The sequence below is a fragment of the Periophthalmus magnuspinnatus genome, chromosome 13 (assembly GCF_009829125.3).
Source record: "Periophthalmus magnuspinnatus isolate fPerMag1 chromosome 13, fPerMag1.2.pri, whole genome shotgun sequence".
NCBI classification, from domain to species: Eukaryota; Metazoa; Chordata; class Actinopteri; order Gobiiformes; family Gobiidae; genus Periophthalmus; species Periophthalmus magnuspinnatus.
Window position 1 is genome coordinate 10,754,345 of NC_047138.1, and position 18,667 is coordinate 10,773,011.

General features: G+C 39.1%; 4 protein-coding genes across 4 annotated transcripts; 2 read left to right on the forward strand and 2 right to left on the reverse strand.

Annotated features, from left to right (window-relative positions):
* The first annotated feature begins 1,908 nt into the window (after positions 1-1,908).
* On the forward strand, positions 1,909-4,903 carry foxn1 (forkhead box N1). The gene is made up of 7 exons (XM_055226195.1): positions 1,909-1,985; positions 2,174-2,383; positions 2,803-2,861; positions 2,928-3,024; positions 3,449-3,656; positions 3,934-4,320; positions 4,623-4,903. The coding sequence occupies exons 1-7, from the start codon at positions 1,971-1,973 to the stop codon at positions 4,901-4,903; spliced, it is 1,257 nt and encodes a 418-aa protein (XP_055082170.1). The 5' UTR covers positions 1,909-1,970.
* Positions 4,904-5,575: 672 nt separating this feature from the next.
* On the reverse strand, positions 5,576-12,962 carry unc119a (unc-119 homolog a (C. elegans)). The gene is made up of 5 exons (XM_033977069.2): positions 12,500-12,962; positions 7,402-7,515; positions 7,191-7,284; positions 6,490-6,662; positions 5,576-6,404 (listed from the first exon to the last, which is right to left on the reverse strand). Exons 1-5 carry the CDS (start codon positions 12,621-12,623, stop codon positions 6,292-6,294), a joined length of 618 nt encoding a protein of 205 aa, XP_033832960.1. The 5' UTR covers positions 12,624-12,962; the 3' UTR covers positions 5,576-6,291.
* A 705-nt stretch (positions 12,963-13,667) lies between these two features.
* crybb1l3 (crystallin, beta B1, like 3) lies at positions 13,668-15,852 on the reverse strand. Its single transcript, XM_033977080.2, has 6 exons — positions 15,758-15,852; positions 15,256-15,329; positions 15,059-15,177; positions 14,328-14,460; positions 14,104-14,246; positions 13,668-13,932 (listed from the first exon to the last, which is right to left on the reverse strand). The coding sequence occupies exons 2-6, from the start codon at positions 15,319-15,321 to the stop codon at positions 13,764-13,766; spliced, it is 630 nt and encodes a 209-aa protein (XP_033832971.1). The 5' UTR covers positions 15,322-15,329; positions 15,758-15,852; the 3' UTR covers positions 13,668-13,763.
* A 978-nt stretch (positions 15,853-16,830) lies between these two features.
* cryba1a (crystallin, beta A1a) lies at positions 16,831-18,388 on the forward strand. The gene is made up of 6 exons (XM_033977056.2): positions 16,831-16,867; positions 17,033-17,099; positions 17,229-17,347; positions 17,434-17,575; positions 17,799-17,941; positions 18,025-18,388. The coding sequence occupies exons 2-6, from the start codon at positions 17,061-17,063 to the stop codon at positions 18,170-18,172; spliced, it is 591 nt and encodes a 196-aa protein (XP_033832947.1). The 5' UTR covers positions 16,831-16,867; positions 17,033-17,060; the 3' UTR covers positions 18,173-18,388.
* The last annotated feature ends 279 nt before the right edge of the window (positions 18,389-18,667 follow it).

An 18,667-nucleotide genomic window follows, 5' to 3' on the forward strand; every position in this document is an offset into this window, starting at 1 on the left:
CTCTAAGTGTGGAGGAGGGAGAGTGAGATTGGCTGAAGAGCAGGCTGCCAGCTGCCTCTGCCTGCTGCACTGGATCTCTGGAACCTGTTTCAGCAGGTTGTGATTTCTGTATATCTTATTGCTGGGCTAAACTGGAGCAGTGCCAAACTTACACACACACATCTACCTGTACGCACACACAGTAAAGACGACACTTAAGCTGCCAAAATCTGAAACCAGCCCATCAAACATTACTGTGCACATTTCGACATGTGGTTCACTGCGCTGTGTTGTCAGTGTCAGGGAGACTTGATGAAACATACCTGATCTCAGACAGGGAACTAATTCTATTGTAAACCTTGACTCTGGTAAGTACTCATGCTTCACTATGGGTAATGTGACTGTATTATTTTAGTTCATTAGCAGGCAAAATGAACAAAATTTTACTTTTAACATGATTTTGTAAATATATTGGAATAGGTATTATGTATTTATGGTGAAATGTGTCAAATAGTGTGTAGTGTAGTGTTTGGACTACACTGTCAACATCAGTCAACATCAACATCAGTGGTGTAAAGTTTAAGTTGTTCTAATGAATGATTTTGCACACAGCTGAAGTTACACATGTTGCCCTGTGGACCTGCAGTACAGTTGCTCATAGTTTTGTTTGTTTGTTTTTACTTGTATGCTGAGGGCAGTGTTACACTTACACAGTTTGTGATGGAGCTTTCCTTTGGTGCAATGTAACTGCAAAATAAGTGGACAATTTATTTAGACTTTTCTCAACTGCGCAGTATTAATGGGGAGTGAAGAGTGGGCAAAAGCATCCAGTAAATAGTTGGAGCTGGAATTTTGTTGTGAAGCTGATGCCAGCACACCTTTGATTAGCAGTTGGTCTCTAAAAACTATTTGCATATAGTGCAGTTTGAAATCACATTGTCACTCTTGTTGAGAGACCTTGTCAGCACCTTGGGCTAATGATCCATCAAGTGAAAACATGCAGAACTACCCAATCATTCTTTCATTTATTTTCAAACAGACAGGTTTATACAGAATTACCTGGTGAAAAAAAATGTTTTAGATAAATTGTATTATGTAACTATTAACTGTTACATTACAATACATGGGTTTACACATTTTTTGAAAAACTACTACCTGAATTGAAAAATACAAATCCTTTATGTGAGGGGGTGTAGTTTCTCCACAGACTTGACTTGTAACTTTTTCTTATGAAAGTCCACCAACTGCTTTTTTCCATGGAGATGTTATTGCTTCGCCTGAAAAGCTCCATAGCATAAAATATGTTGTAAAATTTGGTCTAAACACTCTCAGCTTTTCCGGCGAAATCTTATGCGGTGCTGCATTTATTCATGCTTCCTATAATATATGTCTTTAATGCAATTGTGAGCTTTGCGTATGTTCTGGTGTCGACATCCATGAGTGTCGATCAAGTAGATGAGAGCACTTGTTGCCACAATATGAAATCAAAGGAGCTGTTCTCAGATTTCTTCTCCACACAGTAGCTTCCTCTCATTGTGTCATTGCGCTGTCTGGATCAGCACTTTTTGGCTTCATGTGACCAAACTGACACGCTTTGTTGGCACTTTTAATGAGATTTCTCCCAGTCACAGTTTCTATTTCTGCAAAGTCCACGTGTCAGGCCCTTTCGCACGCAACAACACAGTTTTTCCTTTTTTTTTTTCTTTTCTTGTCAAATTGAAAATGAAAAATTCTGTTCATGTATTGACCAACACAACACAGACAAAAAATAGGCCAGTATTGGGAATTCAAGATAGTGTGTTCAGTTTCTCTACTCGTCTCTCCCCCATATGCTGCAAAAAAGCTTCAGAATTGGAAAAATAAATAAATAAAATGAAACAAACAAAAAAAAAAAGCATATGTTGATCTACGGTTTAATTTGGGGAATTTCTTTTTCTTCCAGGAAGCTGTCTTCAATTACAAAGCTACTCTTTGGTGCATCCTGATAGCAGATGGCACACTCACAGGTATGCAGCTATTTTATCAAAAAAAGAAAAAAAAAAAAATCATAAAGATGTAATATATATAATCTTGTATATACTTAACTTTAATCTTAACCTGTTGATAAATATTCCATGTTTATTTTGCTGTAGTAGCTCAAGTTTTAAGCCTGGCCTACCTTTATGAACAGTTTTGCAAATGTTGCTTCACACAGAAAGAAGAGCTTAGTGCTGGTGTGTGCAGGAGGCCCAGTGTGGATGGGACAGAGTCAGGGCAGGTGCAGCAGTTTCACCCGTACCTCCCACTGTTCAGTGACAGGACCAGGGTTCATGTCACTATCCCACAATGTGCCCCTCCCCCTCCTGCCCGCTGTGGACCCGACCTGCGCAGTCCTCACAGCAACTCCTGGGGCAGTAACAATCAGGTATGGTCAAGTACAGCAACGCCAGTTGTGCTGTCTTTTAAGACCAATAGGAATTAAAAAAACAAAACAACAATAGCAAAGGCTTTATGAGGCCTGCTCATGGTTTGCATGTTCTCCTTGTGCATTGATTGAGAATTTTAGTTTAGAGAATTATTTTTGACATTCGTTATAAATGTTGCATTTTATTGTAAATAAAAATGTTCACACAGGGCTTTTACCCAGAAACACCAGCTGTTTCTCCTGAAACTTCCTGCTTCGTCTCTCGTGACTGTCCATCATTACACTTAGAGGTAGCTTTTTTGTCTTTTTTTTGTAGAGTTTTGTGCACATTGTTGACATTGTTGACATGCCTTTAGGTTTCATCAAAACTGTATGCTACGGCTAACCAGTGTAACGGTCCCAAATATTCTTTCCAAAAGTTTTCATCAACTTGTCAAGAAAGCCCCTCTCAGTTCCCCAAACCCATCTACTCATACAGGTGAGAGAAAGTTCTGTTTTTAGTGATTACTGCTGAGTCCCATGTTAATTCTGTGCTAATCCCCAGCATCCTAATCTTTATGGCTCTGAAGAACAGCAAAACTGGAAGCCTGCCAGTCAGCGAGATCTATAGCTTCATGACAGAACACTTCCCATATTTTAAGGTGATGCCACTTATAGTTTATACGTTTTTAATCTCATTCATTGTAGTTTATTTACAATTTGTATTTCTTCACCTGCAGGAAAGGTGCTGTATGCCATTTTAATTGAATGCATTATTCCTAAAAGTTTTTTCTGCAGAATATATTTTGTGGAAAACCAGTAAATTTATGAAATAATAACCTACTTTAATGATGCACCTGCATGTTAACCTCTGTTTGACCTTAGGATTCTCCCAAAAATTCCACTTTTCACTTTACAGAAAGAGCTCCAAGTTTTTTCATACAAGTAACTATTCTTATGGCTGCTATCCAAACAGCTGCCTTTAAAATAAAATACCAGCTGCAGGGGCTGAGAAAGCATGAGAAAAAGGAGAATGTAGCCTAGAACCTGAAATAATGCCATTCATCTAAATTATTATTTTTTCAGACAGCTCCTGATGGTTGGAAGAACTCTGTACGACACAACCTGTCCCTGAACAAGTGCTTTGAGAAAGTAGAGAACAAAAATGGAAACACATCTCGTAAAGGTTGTCTGTGGGCCCTAAATCCGGCCAAAGTGGACAAAATGCAGGAAGAGCTTCACAAGTGGCGGCGCAAGGACCCAGGAACAGTACGCCGGAGCATGGCCAAACCAGGTGATTCTTGAAGGCATAAATGGTGTCATTAAAGGTGCACTGTGTAACTTTTCTGGTAGGGGGTCCATCACCTGCTTGTCAACAACAACAACAACAAAAAAAAACTGTATATATGCAAGTTCGACAAATTATGACATCCTGCATTCCCAAGCAAATCCATAGAGACAAGCAGAGGGGTCAGATCTTCCACCATTAAAAATTACATAGCACATGACCTGTATTGATTTATTTATTTAATTTCAAAAATGTTAATGCCATTTTGTTTTGTTTGTCACAGAAGATCTGGACCATCTGCTCGGGGAAAAGCCAAATAAATTCAAAACACTATCCACTTGTAATACCATGTCAGCACGAGCCCACATGTACACCACTGCGTCATGTTACAGCTCAGAGCACCCCAGACCTCCGTGCTCTTACTCACAACATTACCCAAAATCCCAATACCACTCCCACTCTACCCCTAATCCCGACCTCTCATACCCCCTGTGCCCTCCCTATAGCCAGCACATGTTACCCCCTCGCTGCCTGAAGATACCCCCAGCCTACAGCGAGATCCCTCATGATGGACACAGTGGTAGGAGTATGTACGAACTACTCTTGGACGGAGACACTGGCTGTGACATTGACACCCTCAATCCCAGCCTGACCGACCTGCAGCTGCAAGGTGAGGGCGCTATCTTAATTCTGAATGAAATAAGGCCAAGTTTAGTGAATAGGCCATTTCTTATGAACAATAAGGGACAAAATAAAAAAAAATTAAAAAAAAGACATTTCTTTTGCTGAAAAAATTAATTAAATACATAAATAAATTCTTTGTCTGGTATCAGATGGACTGTAATCAACTGAATTGCTATTGTGTTTACATTACCGGTACTTACAATGAATAATTTGTTTTATAGTGAAGTATTGGTGAATATGGAAAAGCATTTTCTTTAAATCATTCCCATTTGTATGTCATTTGTGAAGGTAGCTTATGGGAGGAGTTAAAGGAGGACAGTGCTCGAGTTGTTCCCTCTTTGAGCCCATCCACAGTGGAGACTGTTACTGAGCAGAACAGCTACCTGCAGCCGACTGTCCCTCCCACTTCTGAGGACATGACCATCTTAAACAAGGCCCATTATGTGGACAAGGACTCGGAGAGGCTTTGGGGACAAGCCCAAAACTACCCGAACGGACATCCCCTCGGAGTCTATTCAGGAAAGGATAGTTTTGCTGGAACTTTGACCTCCTGTGCAACCTTAATGTGATCCAAAGACCTTCATTTCACCATTCAGCCTCTTCTCCCACATGCATATTAATACCATGAAATTAACTTTTTATACAGCTGTTCATGTAAATATTACACATACTCCATACTGGAGATGTTCCTCTGTTTCGTCTTTGTGTCATTGTCAGTCAAGTACAGGCAAGTTCTTAACCAAACAAACAGGGACAGAGTAGGGTTTGTGTGTATGGAGTCTATATCCAGTGCAGCAGCACCATCAGCCGCCTCATTTAATCTTCACCACCAGTGAAGTGTCTGATGATAAAAACACACAAAAAGATTGTTTAGTGAGATGCATACATGTAAATGTAATTAGAAATTCCATTAAAAATACAAAAAATACATTTCTGTAAAGTTGAGCATTCCAGGAACTGAAAGTTTATATTCCGACGACCTGTAATTGCATGATTGACACAGAAGATGGCAGTAAAGGGTGACCTCAAAATTGATCCTATTTACATCATAGAATTATTCTATACACATATCTTTAAACCGTATTGTTTCTCTGTAGCAGATTACAACATATTTTGGAGTCTCTGATTAAGCAATATAATAATATAATATAATAATATACTCGAGAAATTTGATTACGATTTCATATGTGCATTCCATGCTTCTATATTTTCTTAATGAATTGCAACCATGTCAAAATTTTGAAAAATTCCTGTTTATTGCATTGATGGAGATCAAAATTTTCCATATTTTTATTTTTATTTTTTTTACATGAAACATTTATTGGTAAAGTATGCACAGTGTCCAGTACTACAGAGTACATATTACATATCAAAACTGGAATGAGCTTGGCTTATGAATGTTGTCTGACACTAAAAAAATGTCTATTTATTGAAAAATACTTTGACCTATTTATACTATAAAGATTCACACTGACACAGGACATGTTTCTGTTTAACTGAACATACTGGTGGATATGTGTGTTACAAAAAACAGAAATACAACATCTGCATATGAAATGTGACAGATCTGTTCAAATGTTCAGTACATCCCACTTGATTTAACAGCATCGTGCTTTTAAAAAATGTCTGTTTTAATTTTTATTTGTCTTTTTTGTTTTCTCTGCTTCCTCAAATGTTACACAAAACTAGTTATTTGTTATGCGCCTGCGCTGGGCTCAACTATAAGTACAGACAGTACATGTGTTCGCTGCCCACACACTCTCCCATACACACACACAGATGACGGCAGAATTCAATGTTCCTGCAAAGACAGTGAGGCAGAGGAACAGATCTGGTTGACCAGGCAGCTGAACAAAAATAAATGTACTCTCATGAATTTTCGTCACTTTATCTGTCCCTTACATGGACTGGAATGTAGAAACCTGTAGTGAAGTGAATATACACAGTGCAGTTTATCCTATGGGCCCCCGCTGTAGGAATAGTCTGCCTTGTTGTGCATCACCAGCTTGTTGTCCACGAAGTAGAAGCTGTCGGACTGCGTCTCGTATGGGTGCAGGATCATCTCACGCACTTTACGACATAGGGCATCATATTTAGTATTTGAAAAAAATAAATTCTCTATTTTATGCTTTTTAAAATGTTATTCAAAACTTACTGATTTCCTCCGACAGCGCTGGAAACTCATATATGTGCTCACATGTGTTTTTGCTGCTGGGCATGCAGAAGCCAAACTCAAAGTCAAAGCTCTTAAGCAGTTGATCGCGGAAATAGTGCCTCTCAATCATGCGAAAATTGTTGATGGGCGTGTCTCCTACTGTGAACTCCACTCTGCAAGAAAATACAAGGAAATAAATAAAAATTACTTTATTTTGACATAATGCAATGCCGAGCTCTTGGTGTTACCACAGACATTATTGTTCTAGTGGAAGAGTGCATTTTCATGACATAATCACTTATCCAGGTTTGGAACTGGCATAAGGATTACATTGTGTTCTGATTTGACAGTTCTTAGCAAAAAATGATGGTTGTGTAGGTTAAACTTATAACAAATCAACATTTAATTTAATTCAAATGCGGCCAGATGATTTGCTGTGGCAACAAATATTTAAAAACTGTGGTATGACCCAAACGAGCAAACAGGTCTGTTCCATGTTGAATGCAGAAAAAGTATGTCCATATGCAAATGTAAGCTTGGGTGGACTGACAGAAGCTGCCCGTCAATGAGTAGGAGTTGAGAACATGGACATCAGCGGTACTGCCTGACTCACAGCTAAACCCATACACCCCCATCTTTCTGTGATCTTATAGAACAAATCCTTATTAACGTATTTGATGAGAAGCACAAATTAAACCTACGTTGCGCCGACTTGCCGCAACTGTAGAAAGGCTGGGGTAAACTGGTACCGCACAAAGCGGCCCGCATTGGGGTCACACTGCTTCCTGCCCCCTGCTAAAAATAACAGAAGAGCTGATTAATGTTGAGTATTTTGCTTTTATTGAACACAACTACTAGGCTAAACACAATGCAAAGGACATGAACTTACTGTGTGGATAATTGTGTATTTACCTGGTGTTGGGGGTTTCGTAATTTCAAATAGAACCGTCCCAGTTTCCATGTCCCGAATCTTGAACCTGGTGAAGTCTATCATGTGGACATTTTCTTCAGGGGAGCAAAGGTAATCTAAAAGAAATAGAAGAGAGTTAGTTAGGATGGTTATCGCAAAGACTATATTTAAGGAATAGAATGGTAGATGTTAAAAGGTCACATTTTAATATAACGGTTTTCCACCTTCAAGGCACTCAAAGTCCTTTACATCAAGAAACCACTCCCCCATTCACACACACATTCAACTGTCTTGCCCAAGGACAGAATGACAGCATGCATTTGTGGGAGCTGGAATCGCATTGCCAACCTGTGGATCAGTGGATCTGACTGCAATACCAATGACATGTATGTTGAGAGTGGGATTTGAACCGCCAACCTTCGGATCAGCGAATAAACCCTCTACCTACTGATCTAGTGACGCCCTTTCTGTGTTACTCTTTCTCTCACCCTACAATAAATACTGGTCTTAAGCTGGTCTTAAGAACATTTTGTGACACTCCTATTATTCTTCTAGACATATCTGCTGAAGCTTAAACATGTGATCAGATGAAGTATACACACAAGCAGTGCTGTGCGTGTGCATGTGAGACACTTCTCTACCAATGGTCCAGGATTACACCTAAGAGGCTTACTGTGCTTCACCATCACATGGATTGACTAGTTTGGAAATGGACGCTCACACATGCACGCTCCTACTACATTATTAGGGTATGCTCGGGGCACTTATTATTGGCAAAATATGTTACTCAAGACCTCAGTGATCTTCTTATTGGTAACATACCCTGATATGGACCAAAGTAGAAAGTTTTGGTGACCTGATATAAAAAAAATAAATATTTGTTTATTATTAGAGTAAAGCTGTCTGCACGTGTTTCTTAGAGCAGGAGAACAGATGGACGGACTTTGGCCACCTGCTTGTGGTTATTTATAGATGTTTTCATTGAGGTTGCTATACCTAACATGGGTATAAATGGATCTTTTCAAACAAAGCCAAAAAGTCAACTAGCAAAGTACAATTAAAGAACAAGATATAGTAGGGGAGATAGGGGAGATAGGGGAACTTGAATGCAGGGTTACTCAAATATGCAAGAATCAATCAAAATACAAATCTGAATAAACTAATGGTTGGAAAATATCATTATAACATGAAAGATCATAAAAGATTATTTCAAATAATATGTCCCCTTTAATGAATCTAAATTCCCTCAACAGTAGCTTGACAAGCAAGACAAGACATTCTGGTGCCTTTCCAGTGGTGGACTCTTCTGTATGAAAATACAAGTAATGACTAATATTGACTAATATTATTTACTAAGGTGTTGCAGTTTGCCTTTGACATAAATAACACAGTCTATGAGCTTAGGTTATAATGCAATAATTTATTTATCTTTGATACAGAGCCATTATAATAAAATATACATTTTATAAAGTGTTTACAATACAGTATTCAAAAATTATGTAAAAAGTTTTAATCCAAATTAAAATTATTCTCAATTCTGGCCCAATAAAGAGTTAATATGATCCTTAAGAAACAGTCACTTGGAGGGTAAAATTAGCACTAACACTTGAGTCATGCTCTTGTGTTCAAATGGAGCTGTCTAGTGGCAAAGAGGCATTCAAACAGAGAAAAGAGGCAGCCATTTTTAGAGCCTTAATCCGAATAAGATTACCCTAGAGGGAGAGACTCTGCACAACCAGTGACTTCACATGTTACTGTTGACACCAAATAAATGGCACAGCATGGTTCGATCGACTAGTATGGTGCACTGTCTTCACCTCAGAAAACTTGTAGCCGGGGGGCGCTAGTGACATTAGCATTGATGATGTACAGTGCACCTGTGTCTAACAGGCTGTTTCATGTTTGACAGTGAACAGCTCCTGTAGGCAAACTGGCGCACTCCGCGGGTCAGCCAGAGGTAAACACTCCAGAGATTCTGCTCTTTATTGGTCTGGGCAAAGACGGTTTATTACCATGGCATATGCAACCACATCATAAACTTGGCCTTGATATGGAAATATGGACTGGAACTGTATTACCTCAGGTGGAGGACAGAATCAAAGAAAAAAGGGATAGAAATTTAGTCTTGAATAAAATGAATACAAGTAGAATTACCACTACAAATTGTGCCTGCTGAAACTAACACTACAACTACTTCTACTAAAAATAATAATAATAGTGTTAAGTACTTTTAGCCCAACTGGTAGATAATCAAACTCCAGTGCACTTGCAGAGTTGAACATAATTCGCAGGATATCAATCCAGGGTTTGTTTTATTCATTAATATATTAATCCTTCATCTAAACTGTCCTTACAAAGCCTAAGATCTGGAGATGGGTCCTCAGTGCCCACTGCTCCTAACAGCTCCAGTGGCATTGAACAAATGCAGAGGACAAATTTCCTTTTGGAGACAATAAAGGTTAACACTAACCTTAATAAATGCCTGTTGCTGAGATTAGATTAGATTAGATTAGTTAGATTTACTGTTCCATAGTTCCACAATGAATAGAATACCAATATGCTATATGTTTATTTTAAGTTATTTTAAAGAGAAAATATGATTTCTACCATTCTGGTTTCGGCAGAGACTTAAAGCCCAAGTATCATTGTTAGTATCAGAACTGAAAAAGTTGGATTGGTGCATAATAGGCACTAATGCATAGGCAAAGTGCTCAGGAAACATCAAACAAACAGCTTTCTGATGTATAGTATTGTCTACACAATGTCATACTTGGACACATGGACACTTAAACTCATTTGAGACCTCTTCAGACATATTCAATAGTTACAGCATGTAGTTCTGTGCACAGCAGGCAGAGGGCGCTCCACTTCACACCACTTTGTTATGGAGACTGGAGAGTAATTTTATCTGTGTTACCCCAGGCACATAACTGTAACTCTACAGATTTATATCTTTTCAAATTTGATATAATGCCTCACATTACCTTACTTCCCCTTCAAAACAGTCAAAATGCCCTTTAAAATATCTAATAAAATTGAAAAGTAAATTCCATTATAATCACTCCAACACATCACTATATTATCTTGTTTTCAATTTTTGTCAGATGTCCAGAATCATATTGTTAAAACTGAAATCTGCCAGCAATAGAATATAGATCGGGATTGAATGTCAAAAACTTTACGTTGCTGACTAGATGGGCACAACAGCCTTAAAGATACATTTGCAAAAAACAATGTAAGAAAGGTCAATAGTAGTAACACCATTTATCACTTTACAGAGTCAGAATATCTGAGCTGTGACGACACAAACTCTGTAGTCAGTGTGTTATATATCAGTTGTGATTTATTGCTTGGCCCTAATGTTGTTAACTTTCTATACAAATCCAAACAAAAAGAGCTTGAATGGCATGTGACTCAACAGCTAAAAATATGCTCTTATTCATGAAAGATGGGTTAAATTTGGTTGGACAGAATTCCTTATCTCATAGAACCACTAATTTATTTGATCTATCTTTGAAGGCCTGAAACTTCAATAATGAATAAGCAGATTGGATTGATAACTGATGTGCCACCACAAATGGATCTTTTGTCAGATTACGTTTTGAAAGAGTCCCTTGTGAATGCTGTGCAAATGATTAAGAGACAAATTAATATTAATTACAACTGTATCCTTATCATTGGCAAACTGTGTGTGACATTGTCAGATATCAAGTACAAGTGTAAATGAATTGAATACTGGTGGTAACTGGAATGAGTTTGTGGTTTCTTTTAGATCTGTGATTTTAAAATGTTTGTTTTTTTTAAATTATTAATAATCTGTTAATTATGAACATCCAAATGTTGATACAGGGAGTATCAGCTCCGCTGTAAACTTCACTTGGCTGATAAGCTCATACTATCTCAGAGTAGGTAAATTTGTTCTTTACATTGGGTTTGTGCTTTCTCCATCCCTCTAGGACAACTTGCCAGGAGCAGTGGTCAGCTGCAATGCTGCATCTGGGGATATTTCTGCTTAGTATTTCTTAAGTGCCAGTATAATTCCTGAAATGTCCCACCAAACTTAACACCTAGAGCATATAATTTATTTTAAAGCTTTCTTTCTTACTACTAACATTACCATAGCATTTTGGATAACAATATCTCACAGACATAAGACATCTGTCAGGCCCAGTCATAAATCAAAACTTATTAGAGGACAGTATTTCATACTTTGTCCTTATGTGACAAAACACTGTGCATTATCAGATCTGAACCACTGTGGTCAAGATAGCTTTCACCTCCCCTAAATCACAGAAGAATCATATACACTGCAGGGCCCATTTGTCATTTCAGACAGCTGCTTTATTCCCATCTGATTATGGCTTTCCACATTTATATTACTTTTACACACTTATGGGATTAATTAGCCGAGGTGAAGTGTACTCCCTTACAGGTGTCCTTACGTAATCCCAGATTACATGTCAGCACAGAGCGAAGATTACTGGACCATCAGGGCTGGTTTAGGCTTTATTACACTGATGCTCTAATGCTGATGCTTTTCAACAGGAGCGGACACAAGGTTCTGGTTGGCACAAAGTAGTGTGGTGTGGTACTCACATCTTGACGCTAATATAACTCATTCATGCTGGATAGTTCAATCACTATTGTATCTACTTTTGAACAGGAACGTTTTATGATCATCTTTGTTACAGATTGAGTACCATAATATTTGAAGAAGTGGTTAAATATTAATAGTAAACAGCATGCAATGCAAACAGACATAAATGTGACCGTTGATTATTTATCCTATGCTCCACCTGTTAGCTAACCACAGACTAGGTGAAAGTAGAATGCGCTATTCTGAAATAGTTTAGCCTATATGTAGGGTCTTGATTCCCTAAACTCCGAAAAGAAGAACTAGCCTTGAACTTGTGAGTGCCAGAGGATAGGCAAGGGGCATACATTGGCTGCGTCGCTGTCCATGGTACCAAGACCAAAATAAAGCCCAAACAACAGGCCAAGGGAAAATGCTTCGAAATGGATTCAGACAGGCAGATGTCACCTCATCACAGTCTGCTTTGGCAGTCACAGCCACATTAACAGCAGGAATATGGCACTTACTCTTAGTGATCTTTTGCAAGCCCAGCACATCTTCCGGTGTTATGACAGCGTTTCTGCGCAGCTCCTCCTCGGTTCTTACTGGGATCCCCATGTCTGTCGAGTTACAGCCTTGCTGCACTTTCATGTCCAGCGAGGAGGGCTGTTTCACCTGTGTGGTACCTGTTAAAAGCGCTGGCTATCCGTTGCTTGGCGTCCCTAGCCGCAGGAGCCAATGGCCGTGCGTCGGTGTCTTTTAGATGGCTTGGTTTTGGCTAACACCGTCAGGCTAACAGGCTACTCCGTGTTACCACAAGAATAACTCATTCTCCGAACCTCCTCCCTTTCTCGGTCCAGTAAAAGATCAAAATCAGCCCTTAGCTCCCTCCCCCCTTACCCAAGGCTCATCTCACAAGCTATTTAATCCAAATCCCACGGCTTTACAGCGGGCACCAGTGCGTGGCTCACCGTCTGCGCGTGTCGTCATTACGCGCGTTACGAATGGGATTTTAACTGCAATAGTAAAACACAATACACTGCTCTGTAGGCCTACACTATAGGGGCTGTTTCCAGATTACACAACAGCAGCTTGCAATCACGCCAAAGTGAAGCACACATATTTTTTGAGTGCATGCCTATTGAGACAATGCATGTGTGGTTGAAATACAGATCTTTTTGTCACTGAATAGGAAAACAAAGAAAACGCAGTTTAGATAACAGCTTAATAGTTTTATTCAAGAATTTGCTTTAGATGCCAGCATCCCTGAGAAAGTGTTGCACATTTTATAGACAGTAGTCCCATCAATGAGCTGAAACTGAAGGAAGGGGAGTCATGTGGACGCTCAGTGCTCAGTGCTCACCGACTGTATTTACAAACGACTTGTACTGCCACACAAAGAAGACAGCGCCTCCTGCTGTATGATGTACAACAACGCGTGCGCAGACTAAAGAGCTGTCCATGGTAGTGAAGACTGCCTTGTTGAGGGAGCTGAGTTTACAGATTGTAAACAGGCTTGGGCATCAGTACAAATATAAGCTATAAAATAAATGAATAAAATAACTCCTTTGGCTGTATATAGAAACAAATAGCAATTATTTAAGAAAATCTACTCAATATTTTATAAATATATCATGAATATTGTTAATGGACGTGTAGACAGATGTTTTTTTTTTGTTTGTTTGTTTGTTTTTTGTACTGGCAGTCCTTTTTTTTAATCTGTCACCACTATAAATTAAATTGGATGAAAACTTCCAAAGAGGGGCACACAGTACACTTGTTACTTTTCTCCTAAGCAGTCATCTCAAAGCAACCCCGGCGGTGTGTCTGCATGTCCCTCACCCTGCGGATGGACTGGATCTGAGGGTGGTGAGCTCCCCAGTCATTCCAGTGCTTGTATGGTCCCATTTCAAACACATACTGGTAACCACGGTAACCTGGGTACTGGTATCCCACCCAGCTGCAAGACAGAGGGCAGAGATAAGGGGTAGGTGAAAACAGAAATCTTATGAGTAGCCATGCCTCAAACGCAGGACAATATAAGATTAGTTAACTTTAACAAAAGATGCAGTCTCACACATTTGTTGTGAATGCCTTAGGTCATATTTATTACTGCTTAATATATACTCACGTTCCACCTGTAACTTGAATGCTGGCTACTCTATCCTGGAATCCATAAGACCACAGACTTGGTATGTCTTCATCACACACTTCCATCTTACGGCCCTCAAAGTTAGGACATTCATACAGGCAGATTTTGTGGTCTTGGGGATCCTAATGAAATAAATGAATTAGTATTCACTTATCTGAAAAAGTCCCTATACATTCATAACAGTGGTAACATATTTGACTTACCATGCGCATAGGCCTGACAGACATAAAGCGGTCACACCTGTGACTGTTAGACCAGGTGTCCCAACGCGGATACTCTCCCTTCTCGAGTATGAACATCTCACCATTCATGTTTTGCTGTTCATACCCCACCCAGCTGAAAGAGTAAAGGCACTTATTTATTTCAAGATCAATATATCATAATATACACAGCCCCTCCACTGATATTGACAGTCCTCATAAAATTTTTGACAGTTGTGGAATGAATGGATGCCATCATGGGCCATCACTGTCTATTAGAAAAGAACAACACTGTATGAAATGTATCTATAAGGGTTTACTTCAAAAACTTCCAGAATACCTCATCTGTTTGTCAATCACTGATATCGGAACATTTAATACCAGATCACATGACTGCATAAGGCTATGGACTAGCCACACTAAAAAGATGGGAAAGAGGACTTTTAGCTGTTTTGCTTCACATAAGTGGAATACACTGTAAGGAAAAGCAAAACTGGATATGCTGGTGACACAATTGCAATTTAATAATCTGATAACAAACTTTCATATACACACCTGCACCCTGTTTTTAATGTTTTGTATAGACTTATATACTTGTTTGTTTTTTGTTTTCTGTGTCCTACTGTATTTTAAACAGGGCGCCCATGATAAAGACAGCCCAAGTGCTCTCATTGCATTCCCCTGTATAAAGCTATAGATAAAGAAGATGCGCTTTAAATGGCCATGACACTTACGGGCCACATTCTACTCTGATAGATCCAATTCGGTCCAGTCCTTTCTCGCACAGGTTACGGCACTCTCCAAACACATCGATCCTGCGACCCTGAAAGTTCTCAAACTCATAGAAGTATATCTGCCAAAGAAAAGTCAGACAAAGTTAGTTGGCAGTGCCATGTATTGAATTAATCACCAACCCAAAACAATCACTCACCTTGTAATTGCGCATACCAATAGCAGAGTGGCTACCTATGCTACCTTGAGCCCCTGAATGAGACATTGTGAAATCTAGAGAGAGAGAGAGGGAGAGAGAGAGAGAGAGAGAGAAAACACTCAAAATCTCACTCAAGAAAAACAAATAAACAACAATAACAAATAACAACAAATAAAAAACATTGTACAATTAAACTCCACTTTCTACAGATGTGGGCACCTGTTATATATATATATATATATATATATATATATATATATATATATATATATATATATATATACACACACACACACACACACATCAATCTATACACTATATACTCTATACACTGATCTAAAATGGAGCAATTTAACTGGCTGATCATAATGTTAATTGTAATCAGAGTAAAGCTGATAACCAATATTTGCTATTTCAAATATAATAACCAAATATATTGCTGTTTTGCACAGAGTGTTATATTTTAGTAATAATTTACTATTCCAAATAATTGTCGACTTACGAGGTGCAGGGTCAAATGGAGAAGGCGATGGACACAGGCGTTGTCACAGAGGGGATATATATATACATTCACATCCACCTTGATTCTATAGAGACGCATTTGAAACTTCTGATTGGTGGAGACCGTTTTTGGAGCATGGTGCAGTGTCAAAGGTCATGCGGCTAATCTGTGGACTTGTGCTGACAGAGCCACATGTTTTGTTCTTCTGCAGCCCTGTGAATGGGCACAGTCGCCATCATCAGCAAAACGTTGGCAGACAATTGAAAACACAGTTGATTTATACCGATAAGCATTTTTCCATCTTATTTTAGTTCAACCTTTATTATTTATTCTGTTATTTCTATGTTTTATTATGTCTTTTATATGACTATTGCAGCTACTGTGTCCCAGTACTTGACACACCTACTCATCAGCTCTAGCACTATGTTGCATATTAGTACTCAGCATCAGGATAAAAAAAAATATAAATTCAAACTTTTGTCACCAGATCATTGAAAAAACATAAACATATTTCATCTGCATGTTCTTCGTGTCATTATGCATGCAACTCTCATTCAAGCCATGCGTTGAAATGACAGTCACAGTTGTCTTTTGTGTCCTTTTGTGCTATCACGGCAGTGTGCGCATGACCGAGCATGTGTTCACAGGAGTGACTGAACTGTGGAACATGCAAATATGGGCTGAAGAGCGAGACAAGATGGTCCTGACCGAGAGGAGCAGTTACTGTCTAACTTAGTGAGTGCTTTGATCACAGCTACGTTTTTTAAACATCACACTAATTGGTCATTTTGAGTACTATTGTTGTATGGTTATTAAAGCCATCTTTCTTTTATCTTTTTTTTGTCTTTTTTGTCAGGAATAATCATATCAATCACAAATGTAGTAATGGGTTGTGTGGCACATCAGTTTTGAGTGCTTGTTGACACTGTGCCCTCTAACAAGTTGAACTGCAGCAAACTAAAGCCCAGTAGATCAGTGTTCAACAATGAGTGAGGCAATAATGTGCTGACTCCTGTCCTGACCCATATGCCTGCAGTTTTCACCAGCAGCATGTATAAATAGGTCTGGATAGACCAGGGCCAGGGAGATGTTTAGTGGAGCCCCTCTGAGGTAAGCCTTCTGTCTCAGATTATTGTCCCTTTTAATCTTCTGTGTTTGTGGTGTTCGCATAATGTATACCATACCAGTAGATAGAAGCCCACACACCTTGTATGATGTGCAGATTGTACTGCACTTATATTCTTTGAGTCCTGACTTCCAGTGCATTTTTTGCAGCGTGCAGTGAAGGTGAAATTTTATCAGAATGGCTCTGGATAACCCCAAACCACTGGGACCATGGAAGGTAAGTCTGAAATGTAATGCTCAGATTTCTTTCCAATGTGCCTGTTCTGATGACAGTACTGTCTGTACACACCTCAGTGTGTGTGTGTGGCATGTGCTTGCTATATGTGTGTTTTTGTGTCCTCTGCAGATCACGGTCTATGACCAGGAAAACTTCCAGGGGAAGCGTGTGGAATTCACTTCTGCCTGTCAGAACATCATGGAGTCTGGGGTGGACAATGTCCGCTCTTTGAAGGTGGAGTGTGGAGCGTAAGTCATGCGAATGGGCCTAATCAGTTTGTGAACATCCTAAAGAAAGAGTCACCATGCTCTTAGTTACATGTGTCTGTGAACAGCTGGGCAGGATATGAGCACTCGAGCTTCTGTGGTCAGCAGTTTGTTTTGGAGAGAGGAGAGTACCCACAGTGGGAGTCATGGAGCGGCAGCAACGCCTACCACATTGAGAGGTTGATGTCCTTCCGCCCCATCTGTTCTGCTGTAAGTCTGCAGAGCCTTCTCCTGTTTTAGTATAAGCTGAGATTTGCCGTAATTTAGTTTTCACATCAAGATGTATTTACATCAACTGTTTTGTTTTATAGAATACTAAAATCCCTGCACACATATCACATTTCTTATAAATTTAAATGTGTTAAATTTTTTGTGTAAAAATTGCATGTTTATAATTTGTTTATAATGTGCTCACAATAAGCCATTTTTTCAGAGCCACAAAGAATCCAAGATTGTGTTATTTGAGAAGGAAAACTTCATGGGGCGTCAGTGGGACATAAGTGATGACTACCCCTCTCTGCAGGCAATGGGCTGGTCCAACAATGAGATTGGATCTATGCAAGTTCAGTGTGGAGCGTAAGTTATTACATCCATAAGCAGAATAGGTCTACAGCAGAAGACCTTTTTGTTACCCACTTAACTACTGTGCTCTTGTTTAGCTGGGTGTGCTATCAGTATCCTGGTTACCGTGGTTACCAGTACATCATGGAGTGTGACCATCATGGCGGCGAGTACAAACACTACAGAGAGTGGGGCTCACATGCGCAGACGTTTCAGGTGCAGTCGCTGCGTCGGATTCAACAATGAGCCCCACAAACCTCCCTCTTTACCTTGTTTCTTGTTTCCTCCCTCCTCTCCTTCTTCCCATTTCTTCATTCCATGCTCCAGAACTACTGCTATCTGGTGCTTGACATTGTTTACGGAGCTTGTTTTATCCTGGTGCTAAATTAAAATAAAAGACAGATTATTGGTTTTAAAAAAAGTAATGCTGTCTGGTGTTCCATGGGTATAACCCTGAAACTATTGCTTTATACTCTACTTTGAAACAAATAGGCTTGTCAAATCCTTGTAACCTCTGTTTGCTCTCTTAGTTTGATAATTGGCTAAGAAAATAAATGAATTCCTCCTGTTTGAATTTCCCTATCCTGTTGATTGTGGTGGGACATTGTGGGACATGAACATGTGAACACTCAACATATTATTAGAAATTCAAATGCTTGTAGGGTGTTTTAGGGTGTGTGTATAAATATATATATATACACACACACATATATATATATATATATATATATATATATATAT

Excerpts from the sequence above, each read along its gene's own strand:
- crybb1l3 (XM_033977080.2), bottom strand. The coding sequence starts at position 15,321 with ATGTCTCATTCAGGGGCTCAAGGTAGCATAGGTAGCCACTCTGCTATT. Across the intron at positions 15,178-15,255 it reads TTGGTATGCGCAATTACAAG|ATATACTTCTATGAGTTTGA; the intron begins GTGAGTGATTGT and ends TTTCTTTGGCAG. Across the intron at positions 14,461-15,058 it reads ATCAGAGTAGAATGTGGCCC|CTGGGTGGGGTATGAACAGC; the intron begins GTAAGTGTCATG and ends TTACTCTTTCAG.
- unc119a (XM_033977069.2), bottom strand. The coding sequence starts at position 12,623 with ATGAAAGTGCAGCAAGGCTGTAACTCGACAGACATGGGGATCCCAGTA. Across the intron at positions 7,285-7,401 it reads TACGAAACCCCCAACACCAG|CAGGGGGCAGGAAGCAGTGT; the intron begins GTAAATACACAA and ends TGTTATTTTTAG. Across the intron at positions 6,663-7,190 it reads TTGCGGCAAGTCGGCGCAAC|AGTGGAGTTCACAGTAGGAG; the intron begins GTAGGTTTAATT and ends ATTTTCTTGCAG.
- cryba1a (XM_033977056.2), top strand. The coding sequence starts at position 17,061 with ATGGCTCTGGATAACCCCAAACCACTGGGACCATGGAAG. Across the intron at positions 17,100-17,228 it reads AACCACTGGGACCATGGAAG|ATCACGGTCTATGACCAGGA; the intron begins GTAAGTCTGAAA and ends TGTCCTCTGCAG. Across the intron at positions 17,348-17,433 it reads TTGAAGGTGGAGTGTGGAGC|CTGGGCAGGATATGAGCACT; the intron begins GTAAGTCATGCG and ends GTCTGTGAACAG.
- foxn1 (XM_055226195.1), top strand. Across the intron at positions 2,862-2,927 it reads AAACCCATCTACTCATACAG|CATCCTAATCTTTATGGCTC; the intron begins GTGAGAGAAAGT and ends GCTAATCCCCAG. Across the intron at positions 3,657-3,933 it reads CCGGAGCATGGCCAAACCAG|AAGATCTGGACCATCTGCTC; the intron begins GTGATTCTTGAA and ends TGTTTGTCACAG.